General features: G+C 30.3%; 6 protein-coding genes across 6 annotated transcripts, besides 7 other annotated features; 2 read left to right on the top strand and 4 right to left on the bottom strand.

The window, feature by feature from the left end:
- Positions 1-71: 71 nt before the first annotated feature.
- TVAGG3_0998500 (COPI associated protein family) lies at positions 72-1,341 on the bottom strand (the record flags this gene model as incomplete). Its single annotated transcript, XM_001582308.2, has 1 exon — positions 196-630. One exon carries the CDS (start codon positions 628-630, stop codon positions 196-198), a length of 435 nt encoding a protein of 144 aa, XP_001582358.1.
- A 2,486-nt stretch (positions 1,342-3,827) lies between these two features.
- On the bottom strand, positions 3,828-4,971 carry TVAGG3_0998490 (GTPase activator protein; the record flags this gene model as incomplete). The annotated part of the gene is made up of 1 exon (XM_001582307.1): positions 4,293-4,763. The coding sequence occupies one exon, from the start codon at positions 4,761-4,763 to the stop codon at positions 4,293-4,295; it is 471 nt and encodes a 156-aa protein (XP_001582357.1).
- A 207-nt stretch (positions 4,972-5,178) lies between these two features.
- TVAGG3_0998480 (RFWD3 protein family) lies at positions 5,179-6,572 on the top strand (the record flags this gene model as incomplete). Its single annotated transcript, XM_001582306.1, has 1 exon — positions 5,216-6,547. The coding sequence occupies one exon, from the start codon at positions 5,216-5,218 to the stop codon at positions 6,545-6,547; it is 1,332 nt and encodes a 443-aa protein (XP_001582356.1).
- Positions 6,573-6,602: 30 nt separating this feature from the next.
- Positions 6,603-6,729: a mobile genetic element.
- A 213-nt stretch (positions 6,730-6,942) lies between these two features.
- Positions 6,943-8,537: a mobile genetic element.
- Positions 8,538-8,638: 101 nt separating this feature from the next.
- On the top strand, positions 8,639-11,666 carry TVAGG3_0998450 (actin binding; the record flags this gene model as incomplete). Its single annotated transcript, XM_001582305.2, has 1 exon — positions 8,694-11,321. The coding sequence occupies one exon, from the start codon at positions 8,694-8,696 to the stop codon at positions 11,319-11,321; it is 2,628 nt and encodes an 875-aa protein (XP_001582355.1).
- A 24-nt stretch (positions 11,667-11,690) lies between these two features.
- Positions 11,691-11,830: a mobile genetic element.
- Positions 11,831-11,910: 80 nt separating this feature from the next.
- On the bottom strand, positions 11,911-13,212 carry TVAGG3_0998420 (amino acid transporter family; the record flags this gene model as incomplete). Its single annotated transcript, XM_001582304.1, has 1 exon — positions 11,911-13,212. The coding sequence occupies one exon, from the start codon at positions 13,210-13,212 to the stop codon at positions 11,911-11,913; it is 1,302 nt and encodes a 433-aa protein (XP_001582354.1).
- Positions 13,213-13,604: 392 nt separating this feature from the next.
- Positions 13,605-14,602: a mobile genetic element.
- Positions 14,603-15,412: 810 nt separating this feature from the next.
- TVAGG3_0998400 (C2 domain (calcium/lipid-binding domain, CaLB) family) lies at positions 15,413-15,943 on the bottom strand (the record flags this gene model as incomplete). The annotated part of the gene is made up of 1 exon (XM_001582303.1): positions 15,413-15,943. One exon carries the CDS (start codon positions 15,941-15,943, stop codon positions 15,413-15,415), a length of 531 nt encoding a protein of 176 aa, XP_001582353.1.
- Positions 15,944-17,569: 1,626 nt separating this feature from the next.
- Positions 17,570-17,617: a mobile genetic element.
- Positions 17,618-20,105: 2,488 nt separating this feature from the next.
- Positions 20,106-20,300: a mobile genetic element.
- A 988-nt stretch (positions 20,301-21,288) lies between these two features.
- Positions 21,289-22,385: a mobile genetic element.
- Positions 22,386-23,132: the final 747 nt, after the last annotated feature.

Here is a 23,132-nt window from a genome sequence, read left to right as displayed (position 1 = left end):
TTTTAAATCTCTTAATTATTTTTATCAACCTTGGAATTCATCAAGGGGTAAAAAAAAAAGAGAGAAAAATTGTTCCATAGGGAGTTAGTAGAATTAACTTTTAATATAGATCAACATTGAAATAATTGGATTCAAAGCGATTTTATTAAAAAAAAATAAAAATAAGGAATAGTTTTTCAAAATAGAACCTAGATTTTATGCTCTCTCCTTTCTTGGCTTGTAATCATCGTTTGAGACTTCGAACTTAACACCGCCAGACATGAGAAGTGGAACTGGAACAGCAGATCCGCAGACAATGCAAAGAATGGCATAGAAGATAGCCAAGGCCATGAAGACTGCGAATGTGATGATATTGATAGTTTCCTTTGAGAAGAAGTTAACACCGACGAAGAGGAAGAATAAGCACTTGCCCCAAGCTCTGAAAAGGAATGCGAAGTACTTGAAGAAGTCGAAGATGTAAAGTTCGCAGAGAATTGTTGTTAAACCAAGGCAAATACCAAAAATGGCTTGGAAGAGAACCATTGTTGAGAAATACTTGAATAAGAGGATGAAACTGATGACAAGTGCAAATGCACCAGCGCAAATTGTAATGATTTGTGCAATGACGCCGATATTGCAAACTACAGCCATTTTTTTTGATAAAAAAATTTATGTTCAGATCACCTCAAACCTCCAAAGCCGTAAATTGGATACAATCATTGGGGAGAAGCTTCCTAAACTTTTTAATCCCATAAATATGGTCATTATCTGGAATAAAGAGTTAAGCGTCATATGTCACTTTTTGTACTAAGGAAACATCGACTTTATGCGTTATGACTTTTCGATGAGGAAACAAGTGTTCACGTATTATAAACTTCCTTATTCCAATAAACCAACCTAAACATAATTAATTCTAAGAATGATAATGGTCTCTTTTCTATGATAACCAAATCAATTTGGTTATCATAGTAAAGCACCAAAAACAGGAATAGGAATAACCGCGTTTAAACAGGAATAGGCAATATGGAAACTAGAGAAGACTCAACTGATTTTTTAAGCAAATCTTCTTTCTGATTCAAATCTGCTTTGCTCATCATTGTATATTACTGCATTTTTATTAAGATACTTTAATGCATGATCAATGTACATCATTCTTTTAGCAATTTTTTAAATTCATTCTGCTAATTACGTTGAATTTTGTTCAAAAGATATCGTAATTCCATAATTTAATACGTAAAATGTTATTGAATAACTCTGATTATTCCTTTACATGCAAAATGAGTGTGTTCTTTTTTACATTTTTACTCATATTAGATCAAATTTAACCTGATTTTATACTATTAACACTTATTTTAGAGGGGATATACTTAAATCTCTATTGTTTTAATAAAAACTTAAAAAAAAATATAAAAATTTTCAAAAATGTTAAAATATACTAGCTTTCAAAGAAAGCAAGTCATTTTATAAGGAAGACATTATATGTTTAGGAAGGAAATTCCGTGTAATAACCAAAATAGGAAAGAATATTCAATCATTATGAAAGAACTCTATTCTAACAATTTGTGAGACATATATCTTTATAGCGACATAGTTGCAATTCATGTTTTATCCCTTTCCTTCATTGATTTTAATTAATGCATTCATTCACTGAATATGCATGCTCAAAATCGAACATTTGCCTTACTAATCAACGGACAATGAATGTTTAAAAATGATTAGTATTGAAAAGTAGCTGGAATTTCAGTGTTGTTTTGTATATTTATTCCAAGTGCAAATTTAAACAAAATATACTTATTCAAGTGCAATGTTTACAAACAATCAATCAATAAAAGTCACATCTTTTTTTCACTGGAAAAAAAAATGATATTTTTTTATAAAGATAAGTATTTAATTACAATAGTACGAATTTAATTTTTAGACTGAAGTTTATTCATTGTTACCGTTTTTAGTCTAAGTTTCTAGGAAATGAGTATTTTATTTTGCAAGATAAAGTTCTTCGATAAAATTAGCATGAAAAATCTTCTTTCGTATAAGAGTAATGATAAGTTTCCGCAAATCTTATTGAGAATAGTACGAGAATTTTGTTTGAAATTTAAATTTTGCATAAATAAAGAATGGATGCAAGAATTTTCCAATTCCATTTTGTTAGAGTTGATTCGTGATTCCATATTGTCGATTCCTATTCCTGTTTTTGGTGCTTTACTATGATAACCAAATTGATTTGGTTATCATAGAAAAGAGACCATTATCATTCTTAGAATTAATTATGTTTAGGGTTGGTTTATTGGAATAAGGAAGTTTATAATACGTGAACACTTGTTTCCTCATCGAAAAGTCATAACGCATAAAGTCGATGTTTCCTTAGTACAAAAAGTGACATATGACGCTTAACTCTTTATTCCAGATAATGACCATATTTATGGGATTAAAAAGTTTAGGAAGCTTCTCCCCAATTGTTTTCATTTTAGGAGAATATAATTTTCCTTTTGGAAAATTTAAAAAGTGAGACGCGCAGGATTCGAACTTTTTTAAAAGTTGATTTAAATATATTCTAGTGTGATTTCTAAGGATAATATCATATTTAAAATAAGAATATACTAGTTTGGGTGGTATAATTTTTTCGATAAATTTGAGAATATGTACGTTTAGGGCATCAAAAGTGTCAATTCGCTCAGCGAAAGCTGAGCTAGCTTCGTTCTCGAAAGAATAGGGAAGGAGTGAAAGAGAGTGATACAGATGTTGACACATTCATATCATTTCAACAAATTTTGATCAAATTGAAATTCAATGAAATTCAATTCACTTCATATCCTTCAGTCAGTACATTGACATCCTTCTACATCACAATGATAACTCGTACATCAATAGTTCTACAACTAACTCAGAAAAAAACAAGATTTTTACTTCCAGCTTACAGCTTTTAAAAAGTTTCGATGATAAAAATCACTCTACTCTTGTTTATCGATATGTTGTGATAGTAGGTAAACGTATTCTTATCGATATTAATAAAAATATTTTTACGAAAATCTGAACCAATTACAGAGTTATTCATAAAGTTTATGATAACTGTAATTACTTCATCTTTGTTTTATATTTGAATAAACAATTTAATTTAATTTAATTTGCATAATTTTTTTTAGTTGAAAAACAGGAAACTTATTTGAGTTTGTATTATTTTCTCGTTCAATTCATTGTATCAGTGAGTGATCCAGATATTTAAGATATTTAGAAAAAATTTATTAATTTGATTAATAAATTTTTTCTAAATAGCAAAAATCTATTTGATAGCTGTAAGCAAACAATAACTTTTATTTCAAGCAAAATCACTTATTTTCATCTAAACGTATAAAATTGGGAATTTTCTTGTTATCAAAAAATAATTTTAATATTTGTTTATTTCATTACATACAATAAAATTTTAAAAACTCTATTTTTTCTCAAGAAAATTTTTTTCCTTCATATGAAGAAACATTTTGTTCTCCATTTGATGCTGAGTCTAAATCTCGATTTTTGAATTTTCTTCTTTCCAAATTTCTTTTTTCCAAATTAGAAGTTTAATTCAAATTTTCAATAGTTTATATATTTTCTCAAACCGTCTTAGATTTTCTTACTTTTTGGGGATTTTCTCTCAAAATATACAAAAATAGTAATATCAATACATGTGTCTAATATACTTTAAAACCATCGTGATAAAATTCAAAAACGAAGAGTTCTTCTCTCCAAATTGTTTTCAAAATCAAAAAAATGAGATAAAAAAATACGTTTGGAAAATTCATTTTTAGCATTTTAGGAATTTTCTCACTTTTCTTCCAAATTGACATCCTTAATTTCATTGACAAATAAGTCCAAAATGACATAATTTCGAAATTTGCCATCGGGTCTTTTTTATTTCCGTCAATATTTGCATTAAAATAAATTATCAAAAGGTCACTATTTTAAAATCCGATAATAAAAATACCCAAATTTATATATTTATTGATTTTCAATTCAAATTTTCGATCAGATCCTTTGGAAATGTGATAATTTCCTTTCGTATAATAAATTCAGATTTATACATGGTCACAGATCCTGAAATTTAGTTCAATTTCTAAATAATTTATGTATTTCATGTTAAGATTCGATTTGGTTTATAAATGAAGGTACCATTTGATAGAAGGATATTTACTGGATGATACAAAACAATTTTAAACAGGAAATAGTATTCTTCATTATATCAGCAATTCGTAAATAAAAATAGTATTGGATATCAACAACAGGGTGATGGCTTAGCGGCTTCCTTGCATGAGTAAGAAAATCAACTTACGATCATAATTTTATGCCAAACCAAGTAGATCAAAGGTAGGAAGTGATGTCTCGTCATGTTTTTCTATCTGCTGTTCAGTTTCTTTCTTTGGATTTAAGAATTCTTTGATGGTCATTGGAGGAGCCCATTTTTTATTAACGTATTTATCACGAATGAAAGAAGCAACATCTTCATGCTTCAACCATGATGGTTTTTGGAAGTTATGTGGTAATGAATTTTCATAATAAGAATTTGCACGTTCGTTTCCAATATTTATAAGTGTTTTTGCTTGGTTTTCTGTTAATGAATCTAATTTCAATGATCTAACTTGAGAAATATTAGTACCAAAAGATCTATGAACAGCACTACACTTTATACAAATAAAAACTCCTAAATTAACAGATGCCCAGTTTGGTTTAGGAGCCCCACAATCAGCACATTTTGCATTTGCACCCTTATTCATGATTTCATTCAATTCTTCTGATAGAGATTTTTCACTCATAGTCTGATTGTTTTTTTGACACCGTCAGAAATCAGACTTTGTTTTATTTGTCTATTAATGATAACACGAAGAAGAGTCTCTTGTTTTTGATGAAATCAAGCTAAAATTTTTATGATTTTTGAATTTCAGTTCATAACAATGATTTAGATGATGAAATAAGCATAACACGCTTCAGCTAAGCTTACATATTCCTCATTTTTAATATTGGTCTCAAACAAATAGGTTATACCTGATTTCAGCAAATAATCATGGTATGAAATTTCCAAAATATTTTCCGCAATCGTTTCAAAAAATAAACAATTACATGGAAGATACGGAATAAATAAAAAATGTTACTTCCTCGAAGGAAGTTTTCATTTAACAATAAAAATAGGACATAAACAACATTGTATTCATGATTTCGCATACAAATCCACTAAAATCTATGTTTATTCAATTCTTTTTGGTAAAAAATGTTGAACAGTCAGGAGCTCCCCATGATGTGCAGTCTCTGCAAGCGTCCTGCTACTACCACTGGGGAGCACCAAGCCTGTGCTTTATCGTGTGGCCATATTTTTGGATATAGCTGCATTATTAATTATTTTTCTTTAAATCCTGACTGTCCTTTTTGCAATACACCCATCAGACAACGAGAAATTCGCATGTTATTCTTTGATAATCACATTCCTTTTTCAGAGGACGTCTTAAAATCAGAACATCAAAAATTAAGATTAAAAGAAGATGATTATCAAGTACTTATAAAAGAAAAGGCACAATTAGAGAAACAATTGGCACAACTACGAGATGATTTAGCTGCTAGATACCAGCCGACATACGAAAAATCGCAAAGAAAAACAATTCGCGTTTTAAATCAACCATCAATCGTTTTAAACAGACCAATCAACGAAGGAAATAGAGTATTATTCATAGGTGATTACATAGTATACACAGAATGCTTTTCAGATCAAGTTTTCGGCATAACATATGGAGATATCGACGATCCACAAAATTTTCAAAGATTGAGTCTCCATACGATGCAGATTCGAGATATGTCAGTCCACCCCTCTTCGACATCCATCATTTCTACAGTTTCTATCGATAAAACCGTTTCAATTGTAGATTTAATCAGCCAAAGGGTCTCTAGAGTAGACATGGGAGTTCCTCTATGGTCATGCTGTTGGTTTGATGACTCCACGGTCATTGTTGGTGGCGATAGAGGCACAATTATTGGAGTTAATGTAAATACGATGCAAAAAACTTTCGAAAAGAGCGAACCAGGTCCACCTATCTTTTCTCTTAAGACAATAACTCCAACGACTGTTCTCACAGCCAACGGAAGACACACGCAAATCTTCGATTTGAACCAACAAAAGTTTTTTCCTGTTGAAGCTGCAGCGAACTCAGTTTTATTCAATGACGAGAAGCTCACGAACATGCAGCAGCTCTTGATAATGACGAGGACAAGAGAGAAAGACGCACACGCATTGTTCTGCAAGCTCCAAAACGGTGCTCCGTGGCCAGCTGTTTCTATAAAGATTCCTTACTTTTCTGGACTGATAAAACCATCTCTTGTTGAAACAGGAGGACAGATATACGTCGCACTGCCAATGGAAGATGAAAACGACTTCTCATTCAGAATGATATCAAATCCACAAGTTGATCTCTTCATGAAGTGGAGAAACAGATTTCCAAAACTTTCTAAACCTCCTTCTGATTTGGCAATGATTGTGAATGATGACTTCCTTTTGGCTGTCGTCACAAAGGACATGATAAGAGTCTACGCTCTACCTATAGAGACTGATTAATTTGTTTGTATTTTTATTAAAAAGGAATATTTTGTTTTTTTTACTCATCAAAATTTTAAGGCTGCACTTACGCCCATCTGACTTTGATTCAAAATTTTGACAACTGGCGTGAAGCGACATTGAAAATTATGCTTAAACATCTGAATTGAAGGCCCCGTCATAGGGGCGTAAGTTCACCCTTAACATGAAAATAGTATCTAGCCTCTTGTCTTTATGTTTCTATTAATATATACCTTAATTGTCTGAAATACGGTTAGATGCCAGATGGACGTACTCCCTTAAATTTGAAACACCAAATCCCGTCGGAATAATTTTTTTTGACTTCTATCAATATCTTACCATTTTTTTGGCCAGATTTATACAAGTATTGTTCACAAGCATATGTAGAAGCTATATAGAGAAAAGGTACATTCACTATTTTTGACAAAATTTTAAATTTTCATGGGGTTGTAAATCTTATAATAACTAGATGAATAAGGAATGAATCCCAGTATAATATGCATCATTATATTAAACACTATATGTAAGGCTAATGATTCTATTAACACTTATGAAGATCTATAGTATTTGAGCAGATAAATTTGATAATTTCTAAAACTCTTATATTTCAAAATTAAAGTGTGCGAATGCATTTAAATGAGAGCAAAAAGAGATTGATGCTGTTAAAACTAGGTGTTAATTTGCAATTATTTCGCATCACAAGAACTACCCAGTAAATTCGGCTATCTTTCTTTGCAATTATTCTCCATTATACATATAATATAATGGTTAGGGTTTGAAGAAAAGTTACTAGAGAATTATTGACTTTTGAAATAATACAGAATTTTACTTGAAGAAATCATTAATTTATGAGTTCCAAATTGCTAAGCATGACGAAGGATCATTAAATTTGCTACAATTAAATACACTTATTGCAGAATTAAGATTTTTGAAATTAAAAGTTTGAAATATTGCCATTTTGAATAAAAATTTAAATTTTATTATATAATCATGATAATATCTTATAGAAATTAAAAGAAAATATTTTAAACCATTCAAATATTTTGAATGTCTTATCAATTTAAAATATTAAAAGATAGCTTGATTTTATCATCATTAGTTGTTATCAATGTTTTCTTCTTTTGATGAACAACAGTAAATGATTTGTTAATTACTTGTCTTCCTTTTTCGCAGCAAAATCGAAAGTTATGATGATAATCTTGCTGTCAATTTTGAAACTCTCTGATTTACAAGTAAGCATTCCTTTGGAAAAGCAGTCCTATTCTGTTTTCAAGATATTTTAAAGCCTCCATTTCATACAATGCGCAGATCTGTTCGAAATTGCAAGAACTCTCAAGAAAAATGCAGCAGCAAAGAAGATTCCATAGTTTCTAGCATCAAAAATTTACAACCTTAATACAACAGTTAAAGAGAAGCTCGAAAAGAAAATATTTAACCATAAAGCTGGAAACCATTCGATATCTACTATTGGATCTAATAAAAAGTTAATTATAACATATTTTACATGCTATTTGTTGACTCTGTTCCATTATATTACCATAAATATCTTTTTGAAATCTAAAATATTTTTACGATTTTAACCATGTGTTGTTGAAACCATATATCAATCTTAGCTAAAGTATAGTTTATGAGTCTGTCACCATCTAACGTATGAATTTTCAAAAATGTCAAATATGTTCATTTTTTCTGTAGATTCAGCCATAATTTCACGTTGTTATACTATTCAACTATTATTTAATATTTTTATCGATTTAAATATATGATGAGATGCTTAGTTCTCCTGGAAATCGATTTTTAATCGCAATTTTAACTTTCCAAAAAAATTCAAAAATAAAAATCCCTCTCAATTTTCTAAGTTTGATAACTCGCCAAATCTCTAGCCAAATTTTTTTGGCCCGTATAAATATTGTTAGGCACTATATAGGGATGCTATTTATCCTATTTTCATCCCATTTTACTGTTATCGCCTAGTGAATGTACCTTTTATAGAGATTTGAAGCTGAAATTCTGCTTTGATACTTTTAGGTTGATGGATCAAAAAGTGTCAATATTTTTTCGCTTTTGTCATTTATCTACTATTAGTATCAAAGTAAACTATTTAATTTTTTTGGAAAAATTTTTGGCTACGAATTATTTTTTTTAGTTCATGAATTATCAATTTTCATCCTATGAAGTTAAAGTAGAAATTGACTCTCTTCAAGAGCTTATTGGCATGAGAATCGGTAACATTCACCAAGTAGATAAAGATACATTGACAATGAAGTTCTGGAAATTAGGTGTTTCAAGAATTTTGATTGTTCAGAACGGTGTCCGCTTCCACATTACAGATTTCCCAAGAGAGAAGCCCAAAGTTCCTCCGGATTTCTGCTGCAGACTTCGTAAATTGCTCAGATTTAGAAGATTGAATGATATTATTCAGCCACTCAACGATCGTGCTGTTTACTTCTGCTTTGGCGATCTCCGCTTGTGCTTTGAGCTCTTCCAAGGTGGTAATATCATCTTATTCCAAGAAACAGACAAAATCATTCAAGCGGTCCTTAAATATCACGTAATTTCCGGCAAGACGATCATCGGTGTCAATCAGCCATACAACGATGACCAATTCAAACCATATACATCGCCAACAGACGAGCAAGTTCACAATTATTTCAAAAATAATGACAATTCGAACCAAAAAGTACGTCAAGGCCTTAACAAAGTCTTCCCATTTACACGCCCAGAGTTCTTCATCAGCTCTTTGACCGTTGCAGGCATCAATCCCGATGGTCCATTTGATAAATACGAATATCATCCAGAGCAAGTTGATATTTTCATCGCAGAGATGCGTAAGATGGAAGCAGTTCTCCTTTCCAAGCCAGAACCACGCCCAGAACGTCCAGAACCCGCAAATCCAGAAGATCCAGAAAATCAAGAGCAATTTAAATACCAACAAGTCCCATTACCACCAAAACCTAAAGGTTACGTCTACACAAAGGGCAAGGATAAGTTCCTCAGCCCATTCCCTCTTGCGCAATACGATCCATCTCAATCTCAAGTCTTTGACACCTTCGACAAGGCCTGTGATGAATTCTGGAGCGTCAGAGAGCTCGAGCGCGCCCAGAAAGAGCACAAAGAGAACGAAGCAGCTCCAGATAAAAAAGTTCAATCAGTTAAAAAGAACTTTGACAAGAAACGTAAGCAGTTCCAAGACGAATTAGACCTCCTTAATCGTACCGGCCACTTAATTCAGGCCAACGCCACTCAAATCGAGCAATGTCGAAATGTCATCAACTCATTCATCGCAAATAGAGTTAGATGGGACGAAATTCGCATGTCAATCAGAGCATACCAGGAATGCGGTAACGAATTAGCTTCTATGATTGATAAAGTCGATTTTGAAAAATCCGGATTTTATTGTTTGGTCAATGACGAAGAAGGAAAGACGGAAAGGATCTTTATCGAGCTTAAGAAGACCGCCTACGCCAATGCCTCCGCCTATTTCGACAAGAGAGCCGTTCTTGTCAAAAAATTAGAAGGAGCAAACGCAAAGGAAGAAGAAGTCCTGAAGAAAGTCGAAAAAGACGCAATTGCAGCCAAGAAGAAAGTCACTTCTACCATCCAGGAAAGAAGAAAAACGTGGTGGTTCGAAAGATTCCACTGGTTCATCACTACGGAGAATTATTTGGTCATTTCCGGACGCGACAAAGTCCAGAATGAAGTTCTCGTGGCCCATTATCTCAAGAAAGACGATATTTACCTTCATGCCGAGATTCACGGTGCTGCATCTGTCATTATAAAGAATCCAACATCGAAGCCGGTCTCCCCGATATCATTAGAACAAGCTGCCGAGTTCGCGGTCGCTAGATCAAGCGCTTGGAAATCTAATGAACCTTGCAACTGCTTCTGGGTTCACGCCGACCAAGTAAAGAAGAATTTGCCAGGCCAACCAACAGCTCCTAAGGGCACTTTTTACATTGTCGGCGAGAAAAACATGATGACGATGACAATGCCACAAATGGGTCTCGGAATCTTGTTCCACGTCACAGAACAACATGTTGCTGACCATGCAAACGAAAGAAAGATCAGAGTTGACGAAGATGAAAAACCAGAATCCGAAATTCCAAAAGAAGAAGGCGAAACAAAGCCAAAACTCCCACCAAGAGTTGATTCAGCAGAAATCGAAGCCGCTCTTCCTTTCCCACAAGAAAAACAAGAAGATATCCCGGCAGAACCAGAAAAACCAAAGAAACCAGACAACGAAGAGGAAGAAAACTCAGAAGATGAAGAGATCAGCGACGAAGAGCTCATGAAAATGGCTCTTACTAAGCCAGAAGATGCAGATGTCGCCGCAAGACGTTTAGAACGCAAAGAGAAGCGTAACAGACCTAAACCAGAGAAGAAGATCGAAGAAGGTGTCCAGGAAATCATGCAGGAAGAAGGAATTCCAATTGATTTGGACACAGAAGGAATTAACGCTTTGACAGGTGAACCATTACCTACTGATGAGTTCTTTGCTGCATACGTCATGTGCGCTCCTGTTTCTGCACTTTTGAAGTTCAAATATAAGGTCAAATTCGTTCCAGGTGAAACAAAGAAGGGAAAGGCATGGCCAGTCATTTCTAACTACTTCCAGTCAATGAAGGCTCCTTCTGAACAGACACAACTCATCAAATTGATCCCTGACAACTATGTAACTGAACAGATGCCTTTCGATGTCAGATTGCAACTCGGTGCTGGTGGCCAAGCTTCTCAGAATAAGAATAAGAACAAAGGAAAGCAGAAAGGAAAGAAATAAAAAGTAAACATATTATTTGTTTTAGAGATAATACTAGTAATTATTTTTATGCATAATACAAAAAGACTCTTAACTTTAAAATGAATATTTCCTTAAATCAAAAATATTGTTTTTCAAAATCTCATTATTTGGACACAAGAATCACGCTTAGATCTAATTATATATAAGAAAAAAGAATTAAGATATTCTCAACCCATTTCGATCATTTGAAATTTTATGAAGATTCAAATTTGTAATTATTTGCTGAAATATTATAATCGATTTATTGTAGCTATCACGTATATTACGGTTAATTAGTTTGCGTAATGGAAATAGCAATTTCTACCGTAAAATTTTATTGTCTGAACGTTAAAAATCTTAAAATCTTAAGGGTGCCCTATAGACGATAGACCACCCTCAGAAAAGCACTTTTAAGGTTATTATATTGAGAACTAGAATCCGGATAATCCATTCATTCGAGTTCTAATAAGGTTAATTTTGTGATGTTTACATTATCGTTATAGGGCACCCTTAAGGAAAATAAGTTAACATGATTCACAATAATTTATTCATAATAAAATAACATAGTATACATTAGATATTAAAAATTTCATTCGCCCTTGAGGTATTTAATATAGCTTCCAACATTGCAATAGGAAGCCCATCCAAGAATAACAGAGCTTACAAGGAGGACACCGATGCAAAGGATAGACCAACCAGGATACTTGAATTTGTACATGGAAAGGAAGAAAATTGATGGGAGGAAGTAAGCTAGAAGCATGAAGGAGTATCCACCCAACAAGTCTACCAGTTTCATCAAACCTGTACCGCTGTAATTGATGAACATGACAAGTGTCCAAATAACAATACCGACAAAGATGCGGAGTATTGTGAGTTTCTCGTTGTATTGTGTGAAAATGCCAAGAACAGAGACGGTGGCAATGAAAACAAACATATTATTTGCCAAGGCGGTCTTCAATAAGCAGCAGATCTTCGCGATGATAAGGAATGGATCTTTTGTGTTGGAGTAGCCAAAGAGAATGTTATCATCGATGGAGCTGTCAAAGAAAGTGAAATATCCGAAGAAACCGCCAGATAAGAGCAAAAGGAAAGAGCAAATGGAAATTATCCATGTCATCTTTGTAATTTTGCTTCTTGTTGCTTTGTAAAGATCATCGGAAATTAAGGCAACGAAAGGATGGCTGAAATAAACTGTGTTGAAAGTATCAAAAAGCGCATTCATCATTCTGAAGTCTGTAGACCAATATCTAATTTGCTTCTGAGGGTCAAAGCTGTCAACTTTAATTGTTTTGAACATTAAAACAGCTTCGCAGAGTAAACTGATAAGAAGTAATGTAAGTGCTACAGCACACATGATTTTCATCTTTCCGAGTCTTGGATGTAATAACGCTGGGATGGTCAATATAAATGTGAATAAATACTTGATTAACCAGTCATTGTTAACTATTTTCACGGAGTCGGGTGAAAAATATGAGAAAAGATCATGGAACTGATCAACGTTATCCCTGACAGATACACTTGAATTTGAAATAAAGGCGAGTAATAAGAGAGCTTTTGGAATTACAGAAGAGTACTTACCATAAAGACTTTGCCATATTGAAACGTGCGAATTCAACTGATTGAAAGCCCATGTTTTAACAAAAATGTGGAAGGACAGCTGAGTGAGTATTAATACAAATACGCCTACAAATATTGTCAGCATAAATCCTGAAAGCATTTGACCTGGAACGAAGAATGGATCATCAACAAGTGCTGAATTGAGAATAATAACAACGCAAGTTGCGAGGGAGATAGAATTTTCTTCATTTTTATTGGAGTATAGCAATGTGCTGCCATCATTAGAGCCACCATTGTACTTGAAATCTTTGTACAGAAGATCTCCACCAATCATTTTATTTTTTGATAACAGCAGAAATTTTGAAAAGGTTTTAGATGTCTCAGAAAAATTCCATTTATTTTAATATAATAAATACTGTATATGGACTAATATGAAGAAAATTTTTATCTGAACATTTATCATCATTTTTTTGGAAGATGTAAAATATTGATATATTATATGATTCGTGAATAATTTTAACAGAATATTCATCGCACGGTAATGAAAAGTTTTAAATATATTCAAAATAATTTTCAGAAAGAAAAAAGTAATTCAAAGAGTAAAACAAATTATTAATACAATGACTATCTTGAACATGATCTGTAAAAAGTATGGCAAATTTCTTTGATATCTTACAAATATTGTGAACAATTATTTAATTTTAAATAATCAAACGAGAGCATTAAGGGTGCACCCGCATGTACGTTTATTTGAGAGGAGGAGGATTACCCTCTCAATTTTGAAAGCTTCGTTAACTTAATATCTCGATGAATATTGGATTAAAATTGAATTTGCCCATACCAATATATCTGATACAATATCCTTAAGTTTTACTAAAAAGAATTTTTTAAAATCCCTGCAGATTCGGGGATTTTTAAATTTTTTGATTTTTTTCGAAAATTTTTCGGAAAAAAAATATTTTCAGAAGAGCCTTAACGGCTAAGTTTTATGTTTAATGTTGAGTATCAAAAAGAATGGGCATCTGATATAGCCATCATATATCCCAGAAGCAAATAAAAATTCTGACTTTTTAAGCATAAAAAATGAAATTTTATTTTTTTGCAAAAAACAGGCCACCCGGATTTACGTTTATTTGAGAGGAGGAGGATTAAATTTTTGAAAGCACTAAAATTTGTAAATATGCTAGTTATATAATAATATGCATTATTTTAAAAAATAAAAATTAAAGCACGTTAAAATCTTTTTTGATGAATTTTTACAAAAGCTACTCAGGATAATGCAAGATATGAGTAGTTAAACATAAATTTCAAATCAGATTTTACTTATAATAAATATTTTAAATTTCCGAAAATTAAGTTCAGATCGACTCTATACGTAGTAAATACTAAATAAGGTGCCAAAAACCTATTAAACAGTATCAAAACTATCAAGATTGTAATGTTTTTGAAGAAAAATTTATAGAATTATGGACTTCAAACAGATATTATGTAAATAAAAATAATATAATGAATTTATTTATTCGTATAATAGCAGTAATAAGTCGATTATTCACTTCTACTTCTGAGATTTGAATTTAATTTCGACAGAAAAAGAGATTCAAGAGGAAAATACTAGGGGATACAAACAGCCACCATGACAGGATTATTATGGAGCCAAGTTGTATTTTTTGCTTAAAAATTAAGGTTCTAAATTCTGAAGTTTACATGATCCTCCCGGGCGCACCCTTAAAAAGGATTCAAGATTATTGTAAAATCCACAGTTTTCTAAATCGATCTCTATTTCATATTTTGAATTATGTTCGAAATATTGAAATAACGTTTTAATAAGACTACTCACATTATAATCTTCATATTTTTAAAATTAACCGGAATTAAATTTAATTGAAATTCTCTCACAATTTTTTTAATCTAAAATTTCAGGCCTATCTCAAATCATTGCCTTTTCTTCTTATTTTCAGTATTGTTCTAATTCTTTTCCGTATCTTATTTTTTTTTTTAAATTTTTCCTATCTTATCAAATTTATTACAGATTCCTTTCGATAGGTTAATCCGCAATAATTATATTTTCCACATTAGAATAAAGTGATTTTATCAATCGATTTATAATATTGACGAGAATATCAAATATTCTAACTTATTGACTTTATGATTTTTCTTTTCGATTCCAAATATCTCTTAGTTTTCTAGTATCTATTTCAATTTAACTAACTAACTAACAGTATATTAATTCATTCAATTCCTGTAATTTTTTTTTGATCTTGAAAGCAATTGAATTTTTTATTATTGGGATTCATTGTTTGTAGCATGTCCAAAAATGATGATTACTTCGGTGGTCATTTTTTTGTCAAGCATGACTTGCAGTCAATATGCATTTCTCCAAATTGATTAAAAAGTTTTATTATCAAGTGGACTTCCATAATAATGTCACGATGCAAAATCATAAATTACACCTATTGTGTTCTGGCAATTACAAAAAAATGAAGAAAAATTTGAACATAACATAAATAATTTATTTAACGAACAAGATAATATTTTCATGGTGTCAATGCCTTTCTTCTATCGAAAGCAATAGGTAATTCAATACCTAATGTAAAATCATCAAAGAAGAAAGGCTTTTCCTTTGGAGCTGAACTAGAATCTTCCGCTGCGATATGCTTTGGATAAGAATTATTCAAAGCGTATTCAACAAATGGAATCTCACCATGATTGATGAGATGAAATTTAACATGTAACATTCCACCTTTTCTCTTCTCCGATAGCGAATTTAGATCTATCCATTGATCTAAAATAATGCCAAATGGTATCTCTTTAATCTTAATCTCGAATTTCGAGCAAGGCTTGGCTTTCTGATGTTTTATGTTTTTAAGGGTTAGTGTCAATTTTCCACGGATCTTTTCTATTGGAAAGGTAAACTGCTCATTCCATGTAGGATTACGTTTATTTTTAAATAATTGGGTTTCATGATGAATACTCTCGCAATCTAGCTCTATTAGTGGATTAATAGATCTAAGCAAACCCATTATAGGAAGATCTTTACCTGACATAATGCAGACATGCAGTTCCATGGATAATAAAACTGAAATATATTGAATTCAAAACAATAAACATTCTCTATCAATTATTTAAAAAAGTTTACATTTTTGAGAACTTTATTTATCACAAAACTGTCTGAAACGTCCATTTTTTTGAGATTCAAGAAAGAATATTACCGTGCTCTTTAAATTTACTGTACATAGCATCAGTATGATATTCTCTTCAAAACAGATAAAACATTCTCCTTCACAATTTTTACATTGACCATATATCAAAATCTTTCTTTTTGATCAGAAAACAATACCAGATAAAATTATCATAACATAAAAAATCCCCGTAAAATTTGAATTTAAGCTTAACCGTAGAGGTAGGGCAACGATAGGTCAAAAAGGCTTCTCTGATAGATTTCCTTGCCTTTTGGATATGCTATAATATATAGCCTAGCATGATAGGATATGATGTCAAAAGTTAGAACATAACTTAGGATCTTGAGAAAAATGAAAAACAAAAATTACATAAAAAAAGAAAAATTTTATCTAATTTGTTTTTTTGGACCGAATAAGTAATTTTATTGAATTTCAATACGACACATAGATTTTATTATTAGTAATAAATATAATGGTTTACTATTAACAAGGAACCTAAACTAATGAAAATTTGATTTCAAATATTGTATATGATTATCATAGATTACCAAAATATATTGCTATTTATGAGGATAGAATATTGATTATTAGTAATCGTATAAATTTAATAAATATACCATGAATATTGAATGAATTTCTTGATTCATAGGGGTAAAACGCGCTTTTATATGATTTAGACAGAGAATTTATGAGATGTAAATAACACAATAAAGGTTTATATTGAATATTTTCTAAAAATAAATCGAAATTATAAAAAACAATATATTTATTCATTGAAACTACTTGGACAAATATGAAACAAGCATTCAGGCAATACTTTTGAGACTTCAACGCATCTGATAATTTTTATATAACTTCACCTCTTATGCTTAGAGTGGAGGTATTGAGATCGTATAAGTATAGATGAGCTCACATTCAGATATGATGTGTGAACTTCTGTTTTCACTGCAATTTTGAATCAGAATAAACTCAAAACAAGAATAAAATGATATACTCACTCTCTAAATGTGTTCGAGATTTAAAGTTGTATGAATAAAACGATTCATCTTTCGAAGCCTCCCATTTAATGAGAGACTTCGAAAGATGAATGTATTCATGTAGATGAAATACTATATATGACCATGTGTGATACTAAAGATATCAAAATGTTCATTTTTAAGTGCAATAGAAGGGTTATCTCTCGTAAAATCTCAATTTAAGGAAGATTTAGAAAGAACTCCTTTCCTAAGTAGATAGTGTGTGGTTTCTGTCTTTTGGTTGATCAGGAACTATGAAATTAAGTCGGACAGAAAGAAGTTCTTTCCAAAACAGACTCCAAATGAGTTGTTCGAAAAGAACTTCCTTCTGTATATGGATAATTGTAGTTACCGCACTGAAGTATGTGATTGTGATGATGGAGTTCTCGATAAATCTAAAATCGGATTAAGATTAATTGAAAACTCAAGTAATTCTTTGAAATCTTGTGTTGTCTGGCACTATAATAACCAAAGAATGAGAATATTATGTTGAATGATGAGTACGTGTGCTCGGCATTCGCCGAGCGAATTGAGTTTAACGTACTATGAAAAGTGACAAATTTGGGCTTTTTTTCCTAGGGTTATGATCTCTTCCTTTCTGCTCAATACGACAGAAATGAAAGAATGAATTTGTACTCCCTAATTGATTACTACAATCTGTATCTATCTTTAACATAGAATTAGCTGCATTGTGATTTATACTCCAGAATTATTCAATTTAAGATCAACCTCGTAAATTTTAATCATATTGCACCAATACTCCTACGTTGAGATAAGAACATGATTATACATACCAAAGCCCCATATTAAAAATCAAAATTTAGCACCTCCATTATGCAACCACATTATTCGTCGCAAATAAGTATATTTACGCATATTATGATGCATATTCACACAACTCGTATACATGAAAAGTTATTAAAATCAGACAAAATTATTGCAATAAGGAAAAAAAAAACAACTTTATTATATATGTTAGTAATGAATTACAAATATTTCTACAAAGAATGCTCAATACTTCATATAATCTTCGAATATTTCTTATTACAAGTTAATACATTTTGACTCGAACATGATAAACAAAAGCCGACACGCTGATTACTACATTTATGAAAATATAGTACGTTTCCATTCATCTGTTTACTTGTTTTTGTTGGAATAAAATCATTTTTTTTTCTTTCATGAAATAAGAATTTTGCTGCGAAAGCAATATCTCTAACAATAATTAATACATTACGTCAACTCTGGAATGAGTATTTATCAAATATGATATCAAAATCAAAAATTAGTTGTTTTTTATGAGTAAAAACGATGTAAATTGATTATTTGACTAATTATCAAATACTTTGATTTTCCAAATTTTTTTTCGAAATTGATTTTTTCATGTGAAAATTCAAATTGTTTAATTTCATTTTTGAAATTTTAAATTTTTTTTGGAATTTTGAGTTGATCAATTCAGCAGAATTGATAATGCTATTGCTTTAGGGCATACCACAAGGTGATGAATAAAAGGTGAACATTAACAAATTATTTTAAATCACAAATATCATCCTCATCAACTTTAATTCTAAAAAGAACTGTACTGAATTATGAAAATGCATGATTTACATTATTAAAATCTTTGAATGAAAATAGTACAAGATAAGTTTTTATTCATTTTTAATTAGATTTAAACAAAAAACTACTCCATATTAAAATTTAAGTCGAGAAATCGTATTTTGTTCTTATTTGTTAGCATTTTGTAGACATTCTAATCTTGAATTAATTTGTTACATGATATTATTAACAAATTTAACTGAAAAAATATGTTAATATGGAATAAACCATGATTATATTATGGCATTCCAAACGGGAACCGCGGTTGGTTACCATGGATTTCCGTCACCGGTCACATTTTAAAGATTTTTAAAGCCTTATAAAAATATGCTTTGTAAATCATTTTTTGTAAATCGGCAAAAATTTGGTAATTTTCTTCAACTAATAAATCTGCGAATAGCATTTATAATACAAGAACAATCTTTTAAAATGCGTTTGATTCATTTTTGTATAATTTCATATAGGCACATATATTCTTCCGGGACTTTCCGTGATTTTACCGTAAAATCATTAGTTTACACCAATTTTTCCGTATTTTGAATAGTTTACTGCACTTTTTCCGTAAAATTGAGTTACGGGAATCCGCAAAATTTCCGGACCTCATTTTTCATAGAATATAATAATAATATTTGATAAAAAGATATATTATTTATATTTTTGATTTTTGAATTACGGAAAAAGTGAATTGATAACTTGATTTTTTTATATGGTTAATTTTTCAAATGATATTATGAAGATCTAAAATATTAAAAGTAAAAAATTGAATTACGGAAAAAGTGAGGTCAAAAGTGAAATAAATTTGCAGAACAATTTTCATTGAAATAAGACATTGAGTATCACACTTTAGTGAATCAACATCTATAAGAATGAAGTGTTTTGAAGCTGAAATAATATTGAATAGAAATTAATTTTTTCTGAAATTTTGAATGAAATTATGGGAAATAAAAAAATTACTAAATATTGTATTCATACAAATATATTATTTTAAAGGAAAAATAGATGCTGATAGAAACGATGAAAAATTTTGAAAACTTTACAATTAATTTATGTTCGTTAACCACAGAGCTTGCAATCCAAAGCTCACGTTAGACTACAAGAGTCATGAAGTCTCATACTAAGGGATATCCAACATATATTTTAATAATCTAATGTTTGTGACAAATATTCAACATAAAATTAAGTTTTCGTTTCGTTACAAGGCATTCATACTTTGGAGATATCATATTTAATGTACAGAAAAGTTAATATTAAACAATACATGCTAAAGAATTAATAAATAAGATAATAAAATAAATTTATACGTAATTACTTTCATTTAATATGCTTTATGCTGTATAATATTGATTAAGAGGCATTAAAAGGTTCCATAGTCTGCTTTTATAGGCAAGATTTTTGATAAAAATTTTAAATTTTGAAAAATGATGAGAAAAGGAAAAAAAAGGTAAATGAAAGCAAGAGGAGGGAAAAAAAAGAAAAAGAAAAGAAAGGGAAGGGAAAAATAAAAGAAAGAAGGACATATAAAAATTTAGATGCGCATTCTTAATGCCGAGGCGGCTTGCCGCCGAGGCGCGATTTTTTTAGGCCTCTACGGTAACCCGGCAATGTTTTTTTAAATCTTGTACAGCCCTAGATTATATAAGCTATCAATGCTATATATACATATGTAAAAGATTCATATTAACTCAATTAACAAAAATGATAGATTTTCATAAAGGTTCAATCTAGGTTCGTCCGAAAATTTTGATTTTTATATAGAAGACATAGTTTCATATACATAATTAAATTTTCAAACAAATTTGATCATACCATTTATTAAGCAGGATAGTATATTAATTACTATCAGTATAAAATATAAAAATGATTATATTTAATTATTGCATAATTTAGTCAAAGAGTTATAAGCCTCAAGTGATTGTTATCACCTTCAATGCACGTATACTTTATTGATTCATAGATATTTAATCTATGTTTGACATGTTGTTGTCGTCATTCGTTTTGTTCCCATTCTTCCTAAGTTAGAATTAGAGAATACACCATCCACATCATCTAATTTGGTCCTCAGCGATAGATTGGTTCATTTTGGAGGAGTCCCATCAGACAGTTTTCGAGCACCAAATATCAAATTTTAATGTATACAAATCTTTAGTGATTTATCTCTTTTATGATGAGTAAAAGGTTTCTGCTCATCAACATTTGATTTCCGACATATATGATTTCTAATTGCAATTATTTACTTTCTTTTTATAATCTAACTCTGTGACTCATACCATAAATTAATTATTGGAAAGTGTCAATATGTTTGGCACAACGCATGGCGGAAGATACCAAACCATGCAGGGAATATGATACGTTTAAGATCTCCGAACTTTTTTTCCAAAAATTTTCTATCGTTGCCCTACCTCTTTAACCGTCATATCCTACCAAAATCTTCATAGTTCTTGAATGGTATGATACATATAATTTATTTGCCGATAAATTTTTAAAATTATTTTCAATGATTCCCTCCATTTTCACACTCTTGAATTCTCTTCAAATCTATAATATGATAGTTTCATGTCTTGGTTGTTAAACCTTTATTGTTGAAAACTCCATATAATAAATTTTAATGCTTTTTTTAAGGGTCCACTGTAAGGCCAAATAAGGTCTATCGTCGTCCCAAAAATATTGCTCGAGATGGTGTTTTACTAAGGCCCAAAACTTAAAAAAACACAAAAAAATTAACTTTACTCTTTTGAGATCCTTATCAGATATGCATCAATTTGATGCAGTATCGCAGTTCAAATCTGATTTTTTAATGTAGATGTACTCTAACATCCTTTAAAAAATGCAAAATGATATTAATTAAGCTTTTCATTTCTGTATCATACACAAAACAAAATCGTTCATTATACTAAAATTTATCAAAGTTTGATTAATGAAAAAATAATATCTAAATTTTTACATTGAGTCGGCTATTGATATGGTTAATATTAAATCTTGTAAAAATTGGCATTATCCAGAATAATACCCACTAAAATACACAATTTTTTTTAAAAAAAATTTTATCAATTGTTATGGTATATCTTTATGATAATGAATAAAATGCTTATTTTTCATAAGTAAATACATAATTTATGCTTAAACACAAAAAGTAACACGAAAATTTTTGGCCAACATATCTAAACTAAGGATAATGGTTTGAATATATAAACAATAATACTTTGTCCAGGGAATTAAATTTGTGCTATCCAATTGTCAATTCTTTGAATTTTTTTTAAATGCAAGATATCCCGGCATTAGCCTCAATCAATATATATATTATGCATCATAATATTAGTTTGTAATGGCATTAAAGCGAAATTCCTAATTTCTTCTCAATTAAATTCCTTGAAAAACATTGGAATTAATGATCGGAAATAGGTCAAAAAAATTCCTAATATAAAACTTATACTTAAGATAAAATTAAAATTCGAAAATATCTATTTTTCAAAACACGCATCCAAAAGCGAAAAAATTCGAAAAAATCATGTTCTTATAAAACTCACTGATTTTGCAATTTTTATGAGATTTGAAGTGATAGAATATATTACTATCTTATTGAAACATATGCTTCATTGTTGTATTCACATAATATTAATCAGAACACTAGGAAAAGTGGATTTTCGAAAAATGACGATAACGATTATTTGCAAATCGCCTCTCAATTTTGAGAGACTTTCAATTTTTACAGTGGACCCTTAACAAATAATTGGAATTCAGATGCTGCTCTATTATACCTATTTATAATTATTGTTATAGGGTAGATATTAAGATTATTTATAGCACAGGATGACTTCAAATGGAATATGAGTGCGGGTTGTGTGACTTTTTTTGTAAACGTAAGAATTCATACAATATTGAACGATTTTGTATCATTTTTTTTACATATGAAGTAAAAAATGTATGATTCTTACGGTTTTTATTCTTACGTTTTTGAATAAATCAAGATTTAAAAATTTTCAAAATTGTAAGACATTTACACTCAACCCATACATAATGAAATAAAAAATAAAAAATAAAAATTTTAAAAAATAAACTTTAAAAATTCATGTCTTACATTTTTTGAATAATTTATTTTTTTAATTCGTAAGAAATGAACGGAACAAGATTCGTGACTGTGAATCAATTAATGGATAAACTTTCACCAATTCTCACCCAGGTTAAACAAGTAGACGTTTATTTTGATGATTACATAGAAAGTTTATTTTATAAAGGTAAGTTTAATATTAAACCTATTGCTTTTGCATTTGATGGTAAATTAATCGAAAATTCAAAAATTTGGGAATTAATTCCGGATATTGAATTTATAACAAATATTAAGGATAAGTGGTTTAAACAACAAAACCACCTCACTAAAGTTCTTTGTAGATTAATGATTAAAACTGAGGAAAAAGAATTTAACAGTTTTAAATATCATCCATGTAAAATTTTAGAACTTGGTAACG

The sequence above is a fragment of the Trichomonas vaginalis genome, chromosome I (genome assembly GCF_026262505.1).
Source record: "Trichomonas vaginalis G3 chromosome I, whole genome shotgun sequence".
NCBI classification, from domain to species: Eukaryota; Parabasalia; order Trichomonadida; family Trichomonadidae; genus Trichomonas; species Trichomonas vaginalis.
Note: the sequence above shows the minus strand (reverse complement) of the source record. Positions and strands in the feature narration are given on the sequence as shown.